This window comes from Cydia fagiglandana, chromosome 11 (assembly GCF_963556715.1).
Source record: "Cydia fagiglandana chromosome 11, ilCydFagi1.1, whole genome shotgun sequence".
Classification (NCBI taxonomy): domain Eukaryota; kingdom Metazoa; phylum Arthropoda; class Insecta; order Lepidoptera; family Tortricidae; genus Cydia; species Cydia fagiglandana.
This window is the reverse complement of record NC_085942.1, coordinates 16,904,596-16,927,705: the sequence shown is the minus strand read 5'-3', so window position 1 is coordinate 16,927,705 and position 23,110 is coordinate 16,904,596. Positions and strand designations below refer to the sequence as shown.

General features: G+C 35.3%; 2 protein-coding genes across 3 annotated transcripts in view; one reads left to right on the top strand and one right to left on the bottom strand.

The window, feature by feature from the left end:
- LOC134669104 (pre-mRNA-splicing factor ATP-dependent RNA helicase PRP16) overlaps positions 1-23,110 on the bottom strand; it is a 154,342-nt gene that overhangs the window by 130,905 nt on the left and 327 nt on the right. Inside the window, exon 2 of the mRNA XM_063526639.1 lies at positions 22,788-22,981. Coding sequence (XP_063382709.1) covers positions 22,788-22,981 — 194 coding nt within the window. The remainder of the gene's footprint in view (positions 1-22,787; positions 22,982-23,110) is intronic.
- Positions 12,993-19,773, top strand: LOC134669096 (uncharacterized). 2 transcript variants are annotated; one of them, XR_010098855.1, is made up of 5 exons: positions 12,994-13,525; positions 13,787-13,962; positions 14,580-14,687; positions 15,100-15,194; positions 18,354-19,773. XR_010098855.1 is itself a non-coding variant. In XM_063526629.1 (4 exons), the coding sequence occupies exons 1-4, from the start codon at positions 13,189-13,191 to the stop codon at positions 18,447-18,449; spliced, it is 717 nt and encodes a 238-aa protein (XP_063382699.1). In that variant the 5' UTR covers positions 12,993-13,188; the 3' UTR covers positions 18,450-19,773. The 2 variants fall into 2 exon arrangements, 1 of the variants encoding a protein (XP_063382699.1); XM_063526629.1 differs by lacking the exon at positions 15,100-15,194 and having other exon boundaries at positions 12,993-13,525.

Sequence of the window (23,110 nt, the reverse complement as noted above, 5' to 3'; positions counted from 1 at the left end):
GACAGAACCACGCAAAATATTTGCCATGATATTATTGCAAGAATTAAAACACCGACGAAAAAAAAGTAAAGTGTAGGTAAACTCCATATAACGTCATTCGATATAACGTTTCACTCCCTATAATATCGAAATTTTTGGATCTAATTGGTTTACTTCCATACTAATTTCTCTCTATTTAACGAAAATTCTCTATAATATCAAAAAGTGTCCGGTCGGTCCCTTGAGTGTCGCTATAATAGAGTTTACACTGTATTTTAAATCAAAATAAACTATTCAAATTGGGCCCTAATCTGAAGGTCATCAAAGTCACCTTTGTACGCAGTAAGCCGCGTTTATTTACGCAGTAGGTACTATATAAACATGCATATAATATACAGCTACCTATATCCAAGGGCCTTTTGTCCAATTTTGGAGGAGGAAATGATCGAGAGCCAGACTTTAATTGTAAGGTTTTCATGAATAAAATATCAGCTCATTTATTTACGCGGGTTTCGAGGGTTTTTTCTTGAGTATGTATGTGTCAGTTTATATGTACGTATGTTTTCCAGCTTATGTTCCTTTGTGTTCATTATAATGAGAGTTTAAGGGATTTAAATTTTTTATGAGATGTCATTAGATTCACTTCAGGTTTGGGAATGACGTGTTTCGAAATTTAACACAGACACGTTTGTCTCTTCAATCTATTAACCAAGTAGCGGTTTTTTGTAACAGTTTAGGTGCAGTGTGAATTGAAAGTTTAGGTTCTTAGATTTTATCTCACCAGATAACGTTGCACACAAATGGCCTAACACGCTCAGTTTTATACTTAACTTAGACGGAACCTTAAGGCATCATCATAAACTGTATTCAATAAAGGGCTATGAAAACAGAAATTACGGCAAATTAAGATATCTACACCTAAAGGAAGTTCAATCTTTGAACAAACATTCTTGGTAGACGGTTATTTCATAACACAAACAAACAGTCTGAGCATTGCGAGACTTGCAAAGTATATCATCACTTAGCAAATCGTGCTCACGACAAACACATTAACATGTTATATTGTACAAAGTGGACTAATGCATGTTAAACAGAGGCAAACAATATGTAAAACTGTGTATTGCCTTGATATGAATCTAACACGAAAATTTACGAATTCTAATGATACTTATCATAAGACTTTCTACATTTGTATGTAAATGTAAAAAAGGATGGGCAGATTTGTACGGACACTGGCCTATGAACCAATAAGAATAAGCGACATACCTACAATTGGAAAGATTTTTATATACACTTCATTTTTAGGGTTCCGTACCCAAAGGGTAAAACGGGACCCTATTACTAAGACTTCGCTGTCCGTCCGTCCGTCCGTCCGTCCGTCTGTCACCAGGCTGTATCTCACGAACCGTGATAGCTAGACAGTTGAAATTTTCACAGATGATGTATTTCTGTTGCCGCTATAACAACAAATACTAAAAACAGAATAAAATAAAGATTTAAATGGGGCTCCCATACAACAAACGTGATTTTTCACCAAAGTTAAGCAACGTCGGGAGGGGTCAGTACTTGGATGGGTGACCGTTTTCTTTTTTTCTTTTTTTTCTTTTTATTTTGCATTATGGTACGGAACCCTTCGTGTGCGAGTCCGACTCGCACTTGCCCGGTTTTTTTATGTATGGCGAGACTTGTCAAATATGTTTTAATAAAATTATGACACCTAATAAAAACATCGTGACACAAAATCATCCACAATAACCAAATCTTCATGATCTGCAACATAGGAACTTAGTATTGAAAAAAAAAACTATACAGTCACATTTCAACTCACACTACTTTTTGCTAATAACTTTTTTGATACAAAGATTTGGGACTACCAGCCATAGTAAAAGTTTTACAACATAGAAAAACCTATCCGGTGACATAATGCTTGCCTTTATTGGTCAAATGGGCCAATTTGCCCACCTTCTTTTATCAAGCAATGACTTGGTCTTTGGTCTGCTCGTTAGCTATTACCTACCTATTAATAAAAAAAAGTTTACACTTAGGTATTCCAAACCATAGTCCAATAAAAACTGGGAGCCAATCACTGATACTAGCACATTTTGTGGCGTAGAAATTTGTCCTTAGCAGCGGTGCTCCGAATTTGAACAAGATCATATTTCGCCTTTTTCAATTTATATGCTAATGAAGAACATGTTCTGACATAATATATTGAGAAAAAATAGTGTTTCAAGATAGCCTAGCCTGTAACGCTTTCCGAAAACCTTATTAAAAGTAATATAGGTCATAGTCGGACCTCTATCAGCCTGTCAAGATGACTGATAGAGGGTCTCGATATCTCGAGACGCACATTCAGTTACTGCGCAAAAACGGAGGGGGGGAGGGATTAATGATGGAAGGGTGCGAGATACAAAAAGAAAGGAGATTAATGTGTGTCCTTCTTTGATATTCTTTGATATATGAGAATCGTATTGAAGGTTGTTCGAAATCTGTCATAATATAACTTGGGTAATATTTACATATAAAGTTTACACAGCATTTCATAAGAAGAGTACAACTATAAACACCATTTTTACCGCCTTTTTTTTGGTCTGCCGATTTTTGGCGCATTCATGATAGCCATTTTTACTAAGATGGCATACCTAGATCTTATGCAGTACAAGCTTGTAGTTTTAGATTTAGTAGGCGCAGTATTTGGTACGAGTATTAAAGTTTTCAATGTAACTGATGGTGCGGTACTGATAATTTCTTAAAAACCGGATAAGTGCGAGTCGGACTCGCCCACCGAGGGTTCCGTACTTTTTAGTAGGTATTTGTTGTTATAGCGGCAACAGTAAATACATCATCTGTGAAAATTTTAACTGTCTAGTTATCACGGTTCATGAGATACAGCCTGGTGACAGACAGACAGGGAGTGGAGTCTTAGTAATAGGGTCCCGTTTTTACCCTTTGGGTGCGGAACCCTAAAAATGAAGAATGCCTCTAAGCTGTGTTAAGTTCATTTATTAAGTAGTAGGTTTTTATCCGCAATGTTTACAAGTGTTGGATAATACATTGTTCGTCAAAGTCAATGAAACCTAACATGACGTAAAACCAAGTTTGCATAATAAATTAGTAGACTATGTATACATAATGAACACGTGAGGGCATTTTTAGCGGGCGCATGAAAAACACGTCAGAAATAATGGGATCTAGCGCGTGACAAAACAAAAGACGATAGAGAAAACACACCTAAGGTAAAGACAGCATTATTTTGAACCTTACTATAATACAAATGAGGATGAATATGTTTAGTGTAAAGGCGTTTAGAACATGGATATAATTGGAATTGCAAAGCGACTCTAGTGCAATTAACACTAAGTCGCCATTTACTTTACGGTGACATTCTAATTGACTAGTTGTTGTAATATTTCAAGCATGAGGCATTGTTATGTTTAGTAACTAGTTTTCAGGCTGATGTAATGACAAAGACTCTGGACTTTAAATGCTGCATACTAAAAAATTGAAACTAGAGAGTTTTTGTTTGCACTATCACGCTTATTTAGAAAAGATTAGTACATAGATTAAACAACTCTAATTTGTTTAGTGTAAAATATACCTAAGTTATTTATAGAATTTATTGCTTAAGGGGCCAAAACTAACTAACAAGAACAACGCACGAGACTTTATTTACGTAGCAAGAATAATTAAGGTCAAAAGAGTCAAGAGAAAAATCAGCAGTTACTAAAATATTACTCAGCGTAGGAAGCCCCCCATTCGTCATCGAAGCATTTAGGGATCCTTGACGAAGAGATCCTTGTTTTATTGAGCAAAAGACATCGTTTGATTTACTGTCCTTAGAACCGAACAACCGTCTTAGAAGGAGGCTGAGCCAGTTTTAAAAAACATGAATATTTTCTAGCAAAACTGCAAAGAAAACATCGTGGAGATGCACAAACGGCGTTATCAAAATCTTTTAAATGTTTGCGTTTAGAGAATAGACTAAACAAAGTGTCTATCGCGAATTACATAGTTTGTTTACGTTTTGCGTGCTTAACCGGTCATGATTGCGGATTATCTCTTCGTCTACCACCTAGCGTTATCCCGGCCATTGTCAGGGTCCGCTTTCCTACTTCTTTCTCCACTTTGCGCGATCCTGGGCGTCCTCTCGTGTGAGCCCGTTTATTCATACCTGCTTTCACGACATCGAGCCATCGCTTTTTTGGTCTGCCGCAAAGTCTGTAATAAGCCGCGTAATTTAATTCACAATAAATAATATTCTATTAGAAGGTGCAAAAAACCTATAAGGTCCCAGACGATACCTAATCGTAGTAAAGTTTGACAAGATTTACGCGTCATAATGTCATGCAGTGGCTTGTGCAAATACGCATTTCGTCGGGGGTGACCGGACCCGGCGACCTCAGGATCTTGTATCAGGAGAGTCGGATGTTCAGAGAAACCAGCACGGACACAATAACAACAATAAATAGACGTCCCATATAAATAAATGAATAAGTCGAACCATCGAAAATCGATATTTCAAAGTATCCAAGAGCGATAGAGAATAGAGAAGCAGATAATGAAAATGAAGTTTACGATGTTCACTTCTTGCAAATAAAACTAAGAAATACCACAGAATAAATAATAGCACTAAGTACAAAAGACTCACTCTCTAACAAAACGCGTCTGTTACGATCAGCACAGATATGGCCGCTAGGTGGCGACAGCGCCACGCGCGGCTTATGGCAAACCCCAAAATTGGGGCCGAACGGATATACTTTTAGCTACCTGTAGCAAAGCGACGAAATCGCGGAGTGAGACACGCCTGGAAATACATACAGAGGTTGGACACTGGCTCCTGAAATTTCTCGACTCGTCTGCAATCGGTAAGCACTGGGAACCAAGTTCAATGCAAGTCGTCGAACTTCGAAACTCGTAAATTACAGAAGTTTTTGAGTCATTTATTGTCGATAGGACGATGTGATGTGTCTTTTATAAGTTTTAAATCATTGGAAAGTGATTAAAGTTCAATAATGCTATCTGAAAGAAGTTTCATTTCGTTAGTAATTTTGAGATTCGACAAAATAATATTTTTAAGATCCTGGGAGTCGTCATTTAAGTAATGGCGTATACAGTTTTATTAAATAGTGTTATACTTAGTGCGTGATAAGGATCAAAGTGTAGTACTTACATAAGTACATCAGTTGGTAAAACTACTACATATAATCTGTGCTACTACCTACAGAAAATGATTGAAAGCGTCTTAATCGTAATAAAGTATGAAAACGAGTTGCAGGGTACACTGGTCCGTGCAAAATGGCGTATCACGCAGGAAATCGTATTAAACGTGTTCTTATTAAAGCGGGTACTATACTGTTTAGCTTTTGTACCAAAAGTACGTTCTCATGTCATAATATACACATAATTATGTAGTAATATAGTTAAGTATGTAGTTGGCACGGTGCATTTCTTCCGAGTCCGTGTTCATATCGGAAGTGTGACCTCGGTCGTCTGATGGATTGTCTGCGTTGCCTTTGCTAGTATTGCTTATTATGCTTGATATAAGCTATTTATAGGCACACGTAAAGGCACAGGTAATATATTTCCCATCTGATTTTGACCTTTATTTCAAAATGATAGGGTTCAATTTTGCATTATTTCTGATTCCCTTAAAGGGTTAAGCTTAAGCTGTTCGTGATTTTTAATGTTCCGCAGCAATATTTCGGTAGTTTTGGAACAGATTTTGTACTAAATACAAACTTCTTTTGTGAGTAGTCATTTCCCATCACCTACAAATATTTAACTCTTACAAAATTCGCTCTGAAACTACAGAAATAATGCAAGTGGACCTTTCAAAACCTGGCTTCTTCCCCGCCACTTACCCACCTATCAGTTGTATACATACCTTACGTTGACTTAGATATGTGGTGTTTGATATAATTATATTATGCTTGATGAAAATGTATGTTTTATTGAAGTACCTACACTAGGTACATTTTCTTTTTAACCTTTAAAACAAAATAATTTATTTTGATACAAGTTTGATCGCCATGTATGTAGGTTCCTTATTATTCCTTATTGGCCTTAAATCAAATGAGCAATATGTTACTAGTATTATAGTAGTATTATAGATTTTGAAATAGACATCTATTAGATATCTTTTAGACATCACCAAGATACCATAACGTCCATAACGCTATGTTTAAGATCTAACCTGTCAAATTTGACATTTGCGCGATTCTGGAGATACTCTTGAACGATTTCCACAGGATATGATATGACTTAGAGATCCAATTCACATCTAGTAGATATCTTACTCTATCTAACGTAAAATTGACATTGGTTGTAAACTATAACGTATCTAGAATGGATCTAGTACGTGTCGTCTCTTGTGAATATCTTGAAGTTGGAATACGGCGAATGGAGTAAGCGAATTATTTTTATTACGCAAATCCAGACAATGATAGAGTCGAAATATAAGTACGACGCGACGTCTCAAAGCTATCATCATCATCATCATCATCTCAGCCATAAGACGTCCACTGCTGAACATAGGCCTCCCCCTTAGACCTGCATGATGGGGGGTGAATGCCATAATCGCCACGCTTGGCAGGCGGGTTGGCGATCGCAGTGGAGTACACCGAATTTCAAAAATAAAATTTCTCAAAGCTATAAAGCAAGGATTTGAAGAGAATCACGACATTGCCTTTGCCACTAAACTAAAATAAACCATAATATTTTTATGCTTTTTAGGGTTCCGAACCCAAAGGGTAAAAACGGGACGATGTGTGATTTCAGGGTTGCTCTGATAACAATTGCTTGGTATTGATTGCTTACAGTTAGTACAATCGCGTATACCGGGTGTGGCCTGTAATATGAGTAAAAAATTTAACTGTAGGCTGTACTCCTCATACTGATCACCATTTGTTCAGCGACTTTTGAAAATAACTTGTAGTTTTATTGAAATATTTTTTCTTTATTAAAATTTTTTGACACAATACATAATACATCTTAAATAATTACGAAAGTAACTATCCGTCAAAACCCGTTCCTTATCGCTTCCGGGGCAAAAGTGCCCTAAGGGTCATTCCATGTGATTTCAACAAATTTGAATTAAAAAGTGTGCCGCATGATTTTTGATTTGCATAAAAAAATTGAGGATATATTTCATGGTGGCAGAAGTGCTGAACCACCACCAGTTTATTTTTTTTTATCTTTTAATTTCCAAGTTTTGCCCATTCGAAGTTAGCAGTGGGGTCAAATTCTTGCTTGTACAAGATCAGACCTAAATTTTTTTCTATAAAAGGTAACGAAATAATTATTACTTTTTTTGATTAGGTAAGAAATGTGGATATTATACTGTATGACAAAATTTATCTGAATTAACTACAAAAAAAATGGTGACCACCAGAAGTGTACACCTAATTGGTCAATTATTGCAATTTTAAAATGGTTCTTGTGCCAACCCTGGTGCATATCAAATATTACTTTTTTCTGAAATATAATGTACTTGCCGTGTTCATCTTGTAAAATAAATATAATTGTGTTAGATCAATTACTTCTAATAGAAAAATGTAAGTGAAAATTGAGAAATTCGAAAAATGCTCGTGTTTGACTCTAAAAAATCCATGTGGAAGATAAAATAAAAATTTGATTATAGTCAGAAAATATAGCTGATAATTTCGTTAATTAGATTTAGAAAAAAAAGTTTTGTTATTTTGCCTATTTTTTGAAATATGATTTTTTTTAACATGCTAGTTTTTACAACTATCGATACAAAATGTTTTATGTTATAAATTAATAAAAATGGGACGGTAATTGGTCATACGGATATTATTTACGTTTTTTATGTTCAAATATTTTTTTTGACATGGCATTAATTTCATTTGTAAATTTAATGAGGGTAGAAATTCGACAATGCACTGTTACCTGACAAGGATTGTGAATCACTTGCGAATGTTTCTTAATTTAGCCGTGTAGTGAATAACCGACGCCTCCTGACTTGTTAACAAGCTTTATTTGCATGTTAAATGGCTAAATTACGAACATAAGTAAACGGCCCAATAATCTTTATCGAAGTTCTATAGGAAATCGTATTTATCTAGGAGATAATGAAGTGGTGCAAACTCTTTATAGTAAGTGCTTGTGTTATTAATAGTTGACTGTTCAAATTCATGGGATCAAGTTCTTTTTCGTCTCAAAATCAGATGTCGAAGAAGCTGAGGTATATCTATCAGAGTGATTTAAAAATATAAGGACCATAAAAAATACACGTTCTTATCATAGCTTCGTTCCCATTTCTCAAAATGAATTAAAAGTGCGACGTTATTCAACTTCAGAAAATTTTGAAGTAGCAAAGGTTTGCAAATGATTTTTTTTTTATAAATATATAAAGTAAATTTCAATCGTCTGGATTTTATTTATATTTTTCCATCGAATTCATTCATATTTATAAGTTTCATATGTACATATTTTAATCTGCATAAATACAACAAGAGCGAAAATGTATGAGACGAGCAGTTTAAAAAATCATATTTCAAAAAATAGGCAAAATAACAAAACTTTTTTTTCTAAATCTAATTAACGAAGATATCAGCTATATTTGCTGACTAAAATCAAATTTTTATTTTCTCTTCCACATGGATTTTTTTAGAGTCAAACGCGAGCATTTTTCGAATTTCTCAATTTTCACTTATATTTTTCTATTAGAAGTAATTGATCTAACACAATTATATTAATTTTACAAGATGAACACGGCAAGTACTTTATATTTCAGAAAAAAGTAATATTTGATATGCACCAGGATTGGCACAAGAACCAATTTAAAATTGCAATAATTGACCAATTAGGTATACACTTTGGGTGGTCACCATTTTTTTGTAGTTAATTCAGATAAATTTTGTCATACAGTATAATATCCACATTTCTTACCTAATCAAAAAAATTAATAATTATTTCGTTACTTTTTATAGAAAAAAAGTTAGGTCTGATTTTGTACAAGCAGGAATTTAACCCCACTGTTAACTTCGAATGGGCAAAACTTGGAAATTAAAAGATTAAAAAAAAAACTGGTGGTGGTTCAGCACTTCTGCCACCATGAAGTATATCCTCAATTTTTTTTATTCAAATCAAAAATCATACGGCACACTCGATTTGTTGAAATCACCTGGAATGACCCCTAAGTAACTTGTATTTTGATTTTTAATACACTTTAAAAGTTATTCAAAGACACGATTTATTGCGAATTTTGTTATGTTTAAGGCTAGACAAGCAACGTCAATCACAATGATATGGCGTGGCGTGGCGATGGTGTCCATTGAATAAAATATTTATTTTGTATGAAAAATAGGGAGTCTAAATACTTCATAATTTTTATAAGTTGTTGAATAAAAGTGTCACCGTTTGAGGAGTACAATCTATGTTTTAATTATTTGCTCATGTTACAGGCCACACCCGGTATAAAGCTTGTATTACCTAAAACATAATACCCCGTAATATTGATTCTACGACATTAGTCAGAAACACTTGAAAGGTTTTTACAAGCACGAGTTAGATGTCAAGGTCACGGGAACGATGACCCCTATAAAAACAGGCAATTTTCCCTATCGCCAGATCAGTCCCACGCATTCAGTAAAGTTAGTATAGATATCGGCGGCCGATCGTAAGATCAGGCTGATCGTAATGTTCCTGCATGATGTTTTGACGATAGTCACATTAACCAATATATTATATACTAGGTAGGATAGGTTCGTTAGGTTGCTTCAGATGCCAGAAGGGCAAACTGCCCAGAAATATGAGCTTAGCGGGGCTCCGTCGTACAGGTCAAAAATTTTCACGTTTCACGATATGCCTAGAAATTTCACGATATGCCTGATCTTACGATCGGCCGCCGACATACATATAACAATCGGCTTCTTAAGCCCCTCAAGGACTTATCACAGACAACAGAGTAAATCTATATATATAAATGCAGGTGTCCTGACTGACTGACTGATTCATCAACGCAGAGCCGAAACTACAAAAGCCAGAAAGTTGAAATTTGCACACCAGATTGCATTTATAAAGTGTACAAGAGATAAGAAGCGATTTTGAGAAATTCAACCCCTAAGGGGGTTAAAAAGGGGATGAAGTTTGTATGGGGTTAAAGTTTTCTTTTAAGCTAGGAATTTGAAACTTCGTAAAAAGATATATTATTAAAATATAAGAAAACTAATTTCAGCGTATTTGAAAATTCATCCCCTAAGGTGGTGAAAAAGGGGTTGAAAATTTGTATGCAAATCAAAAATTTTTTCGAGTGGTGGACTTGAATATTTGTATTTAAGGATATTATTAGAAGACATTAAAAGTAATTTCAGCGTTTTGTAAAATTCATCCCCTAACAGGGTTAAAATGGGTTTAAAATTTTGAATCCATTACTAATGCTTTGAAAATTCTAAGAAAGGCATAATAGCCGATTACAAAAAAAAGTAATTGCAACGTTCTTGGAATTTCAACCCCTAAGGGGGTTAAAAGGGGATGAAAGTTCGTCTTCAGGTGCAAATTTTATTTGAAGCTAGGAACTTGAAACTTTGTAAAAAGGTATTAAATTAAAATAAAAGAAAACTAATTTCAGCGTTTTTGAAAATTCATCCCCTATGGTGGTGAAAACGGGGTTGAAAGTTTGTATAGATATCATACATTTTTTCGAGCGCGGGATTTGAATCTTTGTATTTGGGGATATTATTAGAAGACAATAAAAGCGATTTCAGCGATTTGTAAAATTCATCCCCTAACAGGGTTAAAATGGGGTTCAAAGTTTGAATCCATTACAAATGCTTAATAAAAGACATAATAGCCGATTACAAAAAAAAGTAAGTAATTGCAACGTTTTTGGAAATTCAACCCCTAAGGGGGTTAAAAAGGGATGAAAGTTCGTCTTGGGGTGTAAATTTAATTTTAATCTAGGAACTTGAACTTTTTGCAAAAAAAAAGGTATTAAAATAAAAAAACATGAAAACTAATTCAAGCATTTTTGAAAATCATCCCCCAAGGTGGTGAGAAAGAGGTTGAAAGTTTGTATGGAGATCAGATATTTTGTGAGTGCGGAACTTGATTCTTTGCATAAGGGCATAGGTACCTATGATGAGAATACAAGAAAATTAATTTCAGCAACCAACATCAAAATCCACTTGACTTAAAACTTCATACAACTTGCTAAAAAAGAAAAGTACTTAATTTCAACATTGCTTGGATATGTACTAAAGATGTAAAATGTTGAAGATAAGATTCCACGCAGACGAAGTCGCGGGCAACAGCTAGTAATAACAGAAACGAACAAAGCTCGCATAACAGTACGCTAATATTTTATGGTATTCATCAGCAGTATCACTTTGTTAAATTTAAATTTCAGAACGGAATTATAACAAAAAAAAATAGGTACCCTAAAGTGCCCTAAACAATAAAGGTGTACTTATAATATAATATATAACAGGTCTTCATATTATGAAGAGTTCCCGCGATTTCTCCTAGTTCCTGATTTCCAATAAAAAAAAAGTATTTTCCAAATCGGCTGCGTCGTAAAAGACCTAAAAAAAATCTGACAAATTTAGAACCTCGTCCTTGGACACTCTGAAGGTTAAAAATGCGACACCGATGCGACACAAACATAACATAAATACATAGTATGGATTACCAAACGCCTTACGATATGTCGCATGTCTCTTTAAAAAAATATTGAACATTTTACTGGGATTAATCGATGAAATAAGTTCGCCGTTGCATTTTCATGTTAATTTATATTTTAATCTAATCTATGTAAAGGCGACTCGAAAGAGACTCATAATCGTCTATACAATATACTTACTTAACATTTCATGCCATCCTTGTTTATTTACAAATACTGTCATACCATAACCTACTCTCAATTTCGCGCCCGTTATCAAACACCGGAACAGCTTTTTTACTATTTACATAATTAATCATAATCACTGCGGTACGAATAGTGAATTTAAAAAAAAACTGGCGCCGGCGAGTCGGCGGGAGGGGGGGGGCTTGTGAGGTCAGCCTCGGTGCAACGGAACGCAGGGATGAGGGAAGGCGAATGTCGACAGTATCGACAGGTATCGATGTGACGTTGACGATAATTTGTCGACAAATATAATACGTATTTTAATCATTAGGAATAACTCAACATTAAAATTTAAACAATAATGCATATAAATAACAGCGTCATATAAAAAATTAAAACGTAAGTATGTAAGAATAAGAAGCATGACTGCTGTATCACAAAATTCACAAATCCTTTATAAAATGACTCAAATGCTTGATAAGCAAATAATTTCATAGATAAAGCCCTAACTTCAATAACTAATCTGATGGCCGTCGCTGTCGTAAAAACAAGTGCCTACGCCATTTCCTGGGATAAGTAGGCATCAAGCGTGGCAAATTGCCGGGATAACGTGAAATGCATTATTTAATTTAAATTACGATATATATTGTTTGTAAGTACTACAAAAAACCATTTAAGCACTCAGTTTTCTTTTCAATCAATGCAGTAGTTTTTGCGCCTTTTGTGAATACCGACGATATGCAATCGCATTAATTAAATCAATTAACCTATTAAAATTTGTTAATCATTAAAAATAATTGATTGTTACTATTTTTAGGAAATATTATCAAAACTAATAGCTCTATAATATGTATGTACGAGTATGTAATCAAAACTAGAGCACTGTGATAAAAATATAATTAAGAATAAAATGTTATATTTCGCCAAATGTGAGTAGCATAACATAACTTAAACAACAGCAAATATAAGATTCAACACTCATCAGGCAACAATCAATAAAATCTTCCAGCAATTGATGTCGCAGTCACAACCTTACATTACGGAATCTAGATCAGAGATAAAAGTCGAAGTGTATCATAAAATATTGTAAATTAATTGAACTGAATCCACGATATATTGCCCATCACTAGAGAGGTCAGGCAGTGGGAGGGTACCCCCTCCCTCCTGCTCGGCGCCCCCTCCGCCGTATAAAACCCGGCCCGGCCACGCGCGCCGCGTCTATTTGCCGCATCGCCGCCGTGTAGTCACAACTCTTGTAAACGCGATCTCACGCGAACAAAATTGTGAAAGTGTTGCATATAAAACGCGATTTCTCGACAGCGAGAGTACCGCGCCTACGGCATTTTAAACAAACAGTGTTGGTGGGAGTGTGAATTGGAATTGTGAACTTGGTAGAGGGTTCAATGGAAGCGAGGTTCGTGACCTGCCGGAGCTTCCAGCAGATCAAGCCGCCAGAGAAGAGCCTAGCGCCGCCGCCGACGGTGAAGGGGCTGCTGTCTCGTTTCGGAAGCCAGGCACAAGCTCTCTTCGCGCCGAAGAAACCCCGCTTCGGATCTTCGGTAGCGATCCACAAGCTCCGCGAAACCAAGTGGTTTAAACATGAGGAGCAGAACATATTGTGTGCAGTTCTGGAGACCGGATTCATTCTCGAAGTCCGAGCGGAGGATCCGCTACCGCCAGACTCCTGTCTTTCTCCAGACTACCATATGTACGCCATCGCCTTGTGGAAAAAGGGTAAAGGTATGTAACTATCGTAATTAAATAGCATTATATTTCTTAAAAACGTACTTGAAATAGCAGTTTATCATTGTAATTGGGACATGCGATAACGTTCACGTCGCGTGCCGCACTGGATTTAGTTTAGCACGTACGCACCGCCATTGTAAATAAATCATGTCGTAACATAACGAAATCAACAGATGAATGGCGAACGATGTCCGGACAAGCAGGTATGCTTAAGGTCAAGAAAACTCTTTTAAAATTATTTTGTTTTATCTGCAGAAAAAACAAAAAACCCGGAACAGATAGAGGTGTTCACGGTCCAACAGAAAGGTGTAAGGAAACGTGTCGTGAAGACAACCCTGGGTGCATTCTGGAAGAAGGACTCAGTGATCCGCATCAATAATGTGGACGACAAACAGGAATCACCGAACAGCGAAAAGGACATTCGAGCAAAGGTAAACTAGTCGCGACGAGTTTCCAATTCACTATGACTTCTCACATGTCTCTTGCTTAACGGAGTCATCGTTCTTACGTCCTTGATTAGTCATCTAACGGCATACCACACGCGGCTTAAGTTTCCCAAGAGAATTTTATCGAATTTTTATAACCGAACGGCCTTCAGTCGATACTACTTTCAACTCTGTAAATCGTTGACATTTACGACAGAGTAATTATGCGCTCTGTTTTCCAAACAATCCCTCGGTTTACACTAGTTTCGAAAACACGCGCCTCGAATCGTAAGATTCCGTTTCAATTGAAGCCTCGTTTTAAATGCAAATACGCAATGACCTTATTACTGCAGACGCGTCTAGCCGATGTAATTGTTATGCTTCGTTTGCCTTATATAGGACATCTGTTTCAATACGGCACATTAAGCTCTAATACATTACTGCATGAACTAACTAAACTTCTAAACCTTGGATGGTTTCTTCAATCGAATTTCGAAGTTAGGCGTGCGACGTCAGAATTGGAAAACTCTCTTTTCAGATTGCGAAAGCCTCGCGCTTTTGCTCTTTGGAAACTGTGGGAACAGTTTGATGGGAGCTACTAAGGAGCCTTCTCCTGATTGCAGCTGGACATGGCCACTAAATCCAGGTTCGAGAGGAACTGGCATAATACCCTGCACTTCGTCCACTGGTGCCGGTACGGGGAGACACCTCAAGAAGCTCGCATGAGACAGGTAACCAAACCCCTACTAAGCATGAAAGTAAATTTTAAATTTCGATCAAGATTCTAGAACCAACAATATAACGGTCTTTATCGGTCCGCGTAAATCGATTTACGCCGATGTGTAAACGTAATTATGTATCGACGTTTCGTTTATTTTCGATTCTAGAATGTTATTTGTGATTGCACGCATAAACGGGATAATTCAACAGTCCCTTGCCCGTATGCATGTAATCTTTTCTATTTTCTTTTTTTATCGATGCTTATTGTGATTGTCTATACTTAAGTTTACGTCAATGTTCAATCGGGTATTCATTGGAAGAAGCGGCGATCATCGGGCACAAAAAGCATGGGGCATCATCAGGCATGGAAACTGGGATCTGAATAAAAATACGAGATCGCACAACGTAGCCATTCTGTTACAGATCAGCTTAACGACGTCGAAAACACCCATGATTATCATCTTTTGATGGTAATCGTTGAGGCGCTTTGGACTCTCAGCTGGCAACCTAAGACACCGGTGAGGTTTTATTTTTATACCGATTGGTAATTCAGGATGTGCCCCTTATATGTGTATGTGTTTTATCTAACTTAGTTTAGACGTATCTACTAATATTTGTTGCGTGCCCCGTGTATCGAGAGAAACGTGTTTAAACACGATAATCGGACTTTGCATAGTTTCTTAACTGATAATTATACCGATTACAAAAGGATTCGCATAATTAATCAATGTTATTTACCGTAATCAACTTGCATATAATCAAAGGGATGACATTAATTTAGATTTATACGGTATATAATTAATAATATAGGCCCCAACGGAAACCTAATGATTTAAAAGCAAATTAGTCATACATACCTAAACCAAAATTATTTGCGAAACAAAATTATTATAAAAGCGTCAGGTATTCGCCTTGGATTGAACAATAACGATGTTTGATCAGCTTGGTGTGCCTACGTCATTCCCTCGATTTTGTCCTTTAGTGCGCCAATCTTTGCAAATAAAATATTTTATGACTCATGTCTAACTTCAAAACATTTTCATTATAAACATAAAAACTAAATAATGATCCTCTTTTCAAAAAAATAACAGTACTCAAGACTGAATCACTCATAATTGATTGACCGAAGTTCTTTAGACCTTCAAAATTAAATATTTGCATTATAGCTCTCTTAGATTTTGTGTAGAGTTCAAAGTTTCAAGAAAAGCTGCTTATAATTCGACAATACATCATTTTCAATTAGTATTTAGGAGTATACCAAATGTTAAAAGGTTTTAAACTCATTGTACATAAAACTACATTGTATATGTGCATAAAATAAAGCAAAAAACATCATAAAAGGGTATAATAAACTCTACAACTTTGCATTTACGTCACGAAGAACTCACGACTGACTTTGTTAAGGAAAAAATAACCTTTTTTTCCTTAGGTTTTTTTTCAATGGACCAATTTGATACTTTGATTTCTATCAAGACGGGGTTTACGAGTAATAACTTAGTTTTAATACGTCCGATTTTTAAAATAAACCTAAATCTTACTGGTTTATGTTTAATTTTCAGTCGTAAGTATATTATATGTATTTATATATGGTTGTACCTGTTTTTGAGTTAGGTATTTTTTTTATAAAGAGTGTGATATCTTAATTATTATATTTGTGACGTATGGTGGCAGGGGAGTGTGTTTGCGGTTAATTATCTACCATTATTTAAATGTAGGTACCGTCAGGTTTTGAAAAAGTTTTCGAGTTCGATACCTAGATAAAATTTTGAATTGTGGGGTATGAACTTGAAATATATGTGTATCTTTATGTACTGTTCAGCTACTTCATCTAAAAAGTTAACGTTCTTTAAAAAAATCTTTACATTGACTCTGTCAAAATATATTTTGACGGAATTAGCAACGTAGACTTTGCAGCTGTCTGACAGTACAGTTCAGCTCATTTCATGGAAACAAAATCGAATTAAAATATCTAAATTGTTAAATGTCAGGGCTTGACTGCCAAGCCAATTTTGCCAGTACAAAAAATAGGTAAATTTCAAAAATGTAGGCCCATAGGGTAGAAAACTACACAATTTTAGTTTCGCGCCGTTTTCTATTGCCAAATAGGTTTGCCAGACTATATTAATAGAAATACAGTTTCCCGTTTTACGCTCCCACATAAATAGCCTTGGCTTTGCCGCTATTTATAGTACTTATATAATACGAAGGTTATCATAGTTATCGGTCAAAATACAGCGTACACGGATACTTAATACGTAACTAGATACTTTTGTTTATTTGTATTAGTTTTTGCATGATCATATCGGTGTTAATAACGGTAGTTTTGACGTAAATAGCGTTATCATATACATACATGACTGAATAGTTAAATAGCTGTTTTATTACGTTGTTAATTGTGACGTTATCTATGTCTTATTGTCGATGGCGCTTACGCCATTCTTAACGATGCTCCGATATAAATACAACGCCGCGCGACGCTGTGCGGTGTAAGCGCCATCGACAATAAAGTCCCTTTTCATAGATAATGCCGCAATTATACTTTAAAATTAAACTTACAAGCAGTAGATATCATAGTCTATTTTTAAGTGTCATTGACATTACAGTCGTTTTATTAGTTTGTCTACATTATACTTTAAAATTATTCTCATTAGCATCTTTAGGTTGACGTACAACTTCTATTAAAACTAAAAGCAACTAAAAACAAGTTTTTGCGCGATAAATAGAAGTCACAGTGTCGATATAAAACTGTAGTCAATAACAACTAGATTGTTCAATCTAGTAAAGCCTATGTTAATATTACTTCAAATTTCAAAGTGTTTAAGAATTAAATCGGAAATGTATTACGTTTGAATGGTATTAGCAAGATATGTTATGTAACAAGTACGTTGTTTCAATTAACTTCAGACAATAGCCAGATCAATGAACATATAACTCGCATCAAAAGAGAATGAAACCGGTTTACTAGTTAATGTCTTAATCACTATTGTTATAGGTGGTCTTACTTAGTCTTATCCTCCAGCCGCCCATACGTCAAACCTCGCCAAGCAAAATGATATTTTATTTTGTCAACACAAAGTTCAAATTAGAATGGAGCAGGAGACCTTTTTATAGGTCTCTGGGCGGCTAGAGGTTAATATGCGTAGTTTAAAAACACTTATGAGTCATTATCAACTATAATGTACAGTGGCGTTCAAAACTGAATGCATAGATGTCAACCGTAATGCCTCAATATTACGGTTGAAACATCATATGCACTTTTGAACGCCAGTGTACCTACTAGCACTTTGTTACGTAATAGTTTAAGTATTGGTATATATATAGATTCCTTTACGGGCTGTTATCAGTCGGCGTCTTTATATATTAAGAATAAATCTAATTAAAAGATAAATACGGTTTATCGATTCTTTTCGAGTCACAAGAACATTTTAATTCATTGAAAAATTTGTAATCAGATTTAATAAATAGTCTTTGGCATTCTATTAGTGAACAAAACTGTCCAAAATAATCACACCTAGGTGCAGTGGACAATTTACAGGTGTTATTCGTACAATTTAAGATATAAAGTTATACTTATAGACTACCAGCCGGACTAAGGCACGATATAAATAGCGTAGTTGCGTTCAACAGCGCATAAGAAAAAATAAAACAAGACTATAATGATTATTTCCTTGTTGCAGATAAGCGAGTCGCTCAAATGGGGTAACATCGGAATGAACATGGGCGTTATGCTCGTCAGACAAAACAACGCCCGGGCCAAGGCGAAGTCGGTCTGAGTGCCGGCCGCCAGCGACACCGCTGGCAACACCTGTTTCTGCTTCTGGCCACCGAGAAACATTGACCATGTTTAAATTAGGAACGCGGCTCAATTCGGTTCCTTTTTTGGATTTTATGTTTTTTCAAACGGTGTCTAAAATCGGAACGAAGCCTTGGAGCTATCAGTTTAGTTCCTTTTGTTGATGTTTTTTTAATGGCGGGAAACATCGTCTGTGTTTAAAATAGGAACGTTTCTTTTAGTTCCTTTTTGAACTTTAAATCTTCAGTTTTCAAGCTCCTTATGCAGTTCCTTTTTTATTAAAAAGGTTTCATAACAACTGCTAGAATTTGGAAACATTGACGGTGTTTGAAGTATTGAGCTCTCAATTTAGATTCTTTCTTTGAATTACAAACTTTTTAACAGCCAGTATTTCGTAATATTGAGGGGGGTTAAATTTGGAACAAGTATTACGAGCGTGTTTCTTTTTCGGGCTTCAATTGTTTATTTTTATCAACTGCCTGTATTAGGCTTCTTGACGCTTTTGTAACGCGTCTTCGGAACTGTTCAGTTCCTTTTTTAAATTTCAACATTTTTTTATTGACTGCCAGTATGTTGCTCCACGGATTGGAAGCTTTATTTTTATTAGAATTTGTAAAAAAAAAACGTGTCAGACATTCCTGAACTAAGACAGACCCGTGATTAACTGTTGACATATTTTCTAACCTAAAATATAACTGTTTAATTATGTCTATATAGTAAAATAGGCTATAATTTATAGATATATCTTGTTGGTCTGGGATGATACCCTAGTCTTATGTCTTGAGTATATGTAAACGTTCATTTCTGATCGAAAAAGACTGTTCTGTTTTTTGTAAGAAAATTATAAAACCGACTATGAACTTAGAAATTAAATATTTAAGTGCTGTTTTTTGAAATCTCTAATCAATACAATTATTCACAGTGGCGTAGCGAGAACCAATCTAGCTGTAGGCGAAAACCACATCTGCGAGGCCCTTTTCAATGTGTTTTCCCAAAGTAATAAAAAGGTTGGCTTTGCGAGGCCTCCCTAAGTGCGAGGCCGTGAGCGTAGGCCCCATTCGCCCACGCCCATCTACGTCACTAACTATGTATTCGTTTTTAGACTTGTGTAGACTGTTCATACTTGTTAAACTCATATATCTTCTATTCATAGTCGGGTAAAGTTACGAGAGTATTTTGGCGAAGTATGAGAGTATTTATATTTATTTATACCTGCATACTAGGCCTAATGTTTTTAAGAGTATTGTAATTTAAATGTCCTATTTATAATGAAGCATTTTTTATAAATAAATAAGTACAAGATACTAATTTGTATTATTTACAATATAACCCAATCACCAAATTTCAACGTTACCAAATACTTATAGATAATAAGTTAATTATAATGAGTAGGTGTTTTGGAAGTCATGAGGAAACAGATGAACATACATACACACCCACATAAATACCATAGCCATAACCCTGCTTTTGCTTTGCCGTAGTCGAGTATGAATAAATAACATAAATAAATATTAGAGGACATTTTTACACAAATTGCAAATTAAATTAATAGTATAAATAAATATACGTTAAATTTGACAGGCATAAGTACCCACGGCATGATAATTATCACCTTTCCCTCTCCTTCATGAGAAAAAACCTGTGCCTAGGAGCATGACGAAAATAACCTATCGCTAATTGGTAGAATATGAAATTTACCTTCATTAACCTTACCTAACCCCAACGCCGACGACAAATACATCTATTCAGGCGTAAAGGTCACATCAAAGGTCATCAGTTTCATTTTGTATTATAATCGAAGAACATCAAATTATTAACCAATTAAGAAAGAGTAATTAGCCGTCTATGCCAAGGACCGGAAAACCCCTCTTTACGCTTAATCCTATCAATTCGGTAACCCAATCGATTCGGTTACCTTATCATTCGGTAACCCTATCATACTGTTACCTGATTGTAATGGTAACCTTATTGAAACGGTAACCCTATCTTTGTTAAGGGTTTTTAACAGGTTTTCATTCAGTTAAGGTAACCTTTATTATCGGTTGCTTGGTTTGCTACATTTAATAGTACATTATTGTCGAGGCTCGGAAGTAGCTACTTGCGGGCTGAGGATTAGATTTAAACGGGCGACCTTGGGAGTATTTATTTTATTTACTTTATGTATTTTAATTAATTAATTTATTTTATTTTATAATTTATTTAGTTTGTTTAGTTTGTTTAATTTGTTTAATTATTTAATTTATTTAATTTATTAAATAAAATAATTTAAATTTATTTAATTTATTTAATTTATTAAATAAAATAATTTAAATTTATTTAATTTATTAAATTGGTTAAATTTATTTAATTTATTTAATTTATTTAATTTATTTAATTTATTTAATTTATTTAATTTATTTAATTTATTTAATTTATTTAATTTATTTAATTTATTAATTTATTTCATTTATTTCATTTATTTCATTTATTTGATTTATTTGATTTATTTGATTTATTTGATTTATTTGATTTATTTAATTTATTTAATGTATTTAATTTATTCTATTTATTTTATTTACTTATTATTTTAATATAAACTAAATAAATTAAAACTAAAACTAATAAAATAAATAAATAAAACTTACCCACCTACCTTAGGCCCCCAGATCTGATAATAAGATTTATAATAAGAACACACCACACAGGTAGGTATAAAGATAAACAAAGGAACGGCAAAAAAACTTGTTTGTGCTGGCTTCATAGACCGCCCATGCCAGCCTCGGTTATTCAATAACAAGTTGAATTTAAGTGTGCGTAAAGATTACAATCGTTTGAACTGGTCAAAAACCTTATAATGAGGTAACCGAATAGACTGGGTTTTTATTTCGGTTACCGGTAACAGAGGTTAACCGTATCTGATACGGTTACCGAATCAAAGTGTTACCTTTTCAGACGGTTACCGTTATGGTAGGGGTTTTTATAACCGCTTCTAAAATAACCCTATGAAAAACCCCGGTTAAGGTAACCGGTTCCTGTCCCTGGTCTATGCTCTAGCAAGAAATGTTGAATATAATTGGTCTTATCGAATCGTTTTTACACCGGTTTCTAGAAATTATTCTTAACAACACGAAGCTAGCGACATCTAGTTTTCAACGAATAAGTTACTACAAAAGCGCGAACTGCTATGGAGTGGGTTACCGTTTTGATAAGAGAATAATAGATGGCGTTGTAAAACTTAGTTACGGATGGTATTTCACCTGTCCTATTTCTTTACCCAATATGCATTGCATCTCACTCTCTCATTAAGCAAAATATGAGACGCAAATACACATTGGACCAAGATATTAGACAGATGGAATAGACTGTTAGGCTAGATTCACACGGCGTTAATTTTTCCCGTATACCGTAAACGGCATTTTATCGAATACCGTAGTGACAGCAAAGTTTGTATAGAGACCTTCAAAATCATTCAGACGGCTAGACGGCTTTCCCGCATAGACGCCGTGTGAACGACTTTGAACGTTTCCTTACAAATTTGGCTGTCACTACGGTATTCGATACGGTATACGGGAAAAAATTACGCCGGGTGAACCTAGCCTTAGACGTTCGGATTCAGGACAACAAACTTCAATGAGGCATCAAACGCGAAAGGTGTTGGGTTAAGTTTCCCTTTGCTCACATAATGCCGTGTACTCCCAACAGATGGCGTAAATTATCACTTATCTCAACAGGCCAAAGAGCATACCTATCCATTGACAGCGACCTCTCGCGAGCCTCATCCACAATGCTTGCACAGTACTTGTCCAAGTCTAGTTTGCGTAGGCCGTAGGCCTTCCCTTCGTCGACCGTTGTTGGTCAAAATATTTTAATTGCTTATTGCAACATTACCTACCACCAGAGATATATATAACTCCGTATAAGATAAATAAAGTCTAAGAAAAAAACGTGCCTCGGATGTCAAGCAAAAGTCACTGTCGAATAGATGGCGCCATATACCTTTGGCCTATTGTCGTTTAGATGGCGTTGGCGACACCGTTTGATATTTAACAATTTTAACACGTATCAGTGAAAGAACATGGGTCATTGTGGAACAATAAAAATTAATAATCATATATCCGTAAACATATTTTAATTCATTTATACATTTTCAATTTTATTTTAAGTTTTAATCGTGTGTCGATAGATGGCAGTAAATGTACCGTGACTACAAAATTTACTTTGACAGGACCCCTCTATACTATCTATTCTTTTTGCCTACCACTAAATGTAAGACTGATACATATTCTTTTGACCATAGTTCCACATAATCTCAATAGATGGCGCTGAAGTTATCACTTACCTCTCTCAACAGGCCGAACAGCATATCCGTAGACAGCGATCTCTCGTGAGCCTCGTCCATAATGATGGCACAATAGTTGTCCAAGTCTGGTTCGCGCAGACCTTCTCGCAGTAATATACCGTCAGTCATGTATTTGATGACGGTGTTTGGTGAAGTACAGTCCTCGAAGCGGATTGCGTAACCGACTTCGTCTCCTGAGGGAAAAAAGATCATAAGCAATACCTTAGATATTTTTATAGACAGCTTTTAAAAAACGGGACCCTATTACTAAGACTGCGCTGTCCGTCTGACGGTCTGTCTGTCTGTCAGTCACCAGTCGTCGT

What these genes read in the sequence shown, in the direction of transcription:
- LOC134669096 (XM_063526629.1), top strand. Translation starts at nt 13,189, where the DNA reads ATGGAAGCGAGGTTCGTGACCTGCCGGAGCTTCCAGCAGATCAAGCCG. An exon ending in CTTGTGGAAAAAGGGTAAAG is followed by an intron (nt 13,526 to 13,786) that starts GTATGTAACTAT and finishes TTTTATCTGCAG; the next exon opens with AAAAAACAAAAAACCCGGAA. An exon ending in AAAAGGACATTCGAGCAAAG is followed by an intron (nt 13,963 to 14,579) that starts GTAAACTAGTCG and finishes TCCTGATTGCAG; the next exon opens with CTGGACATGGCCACTAAATC.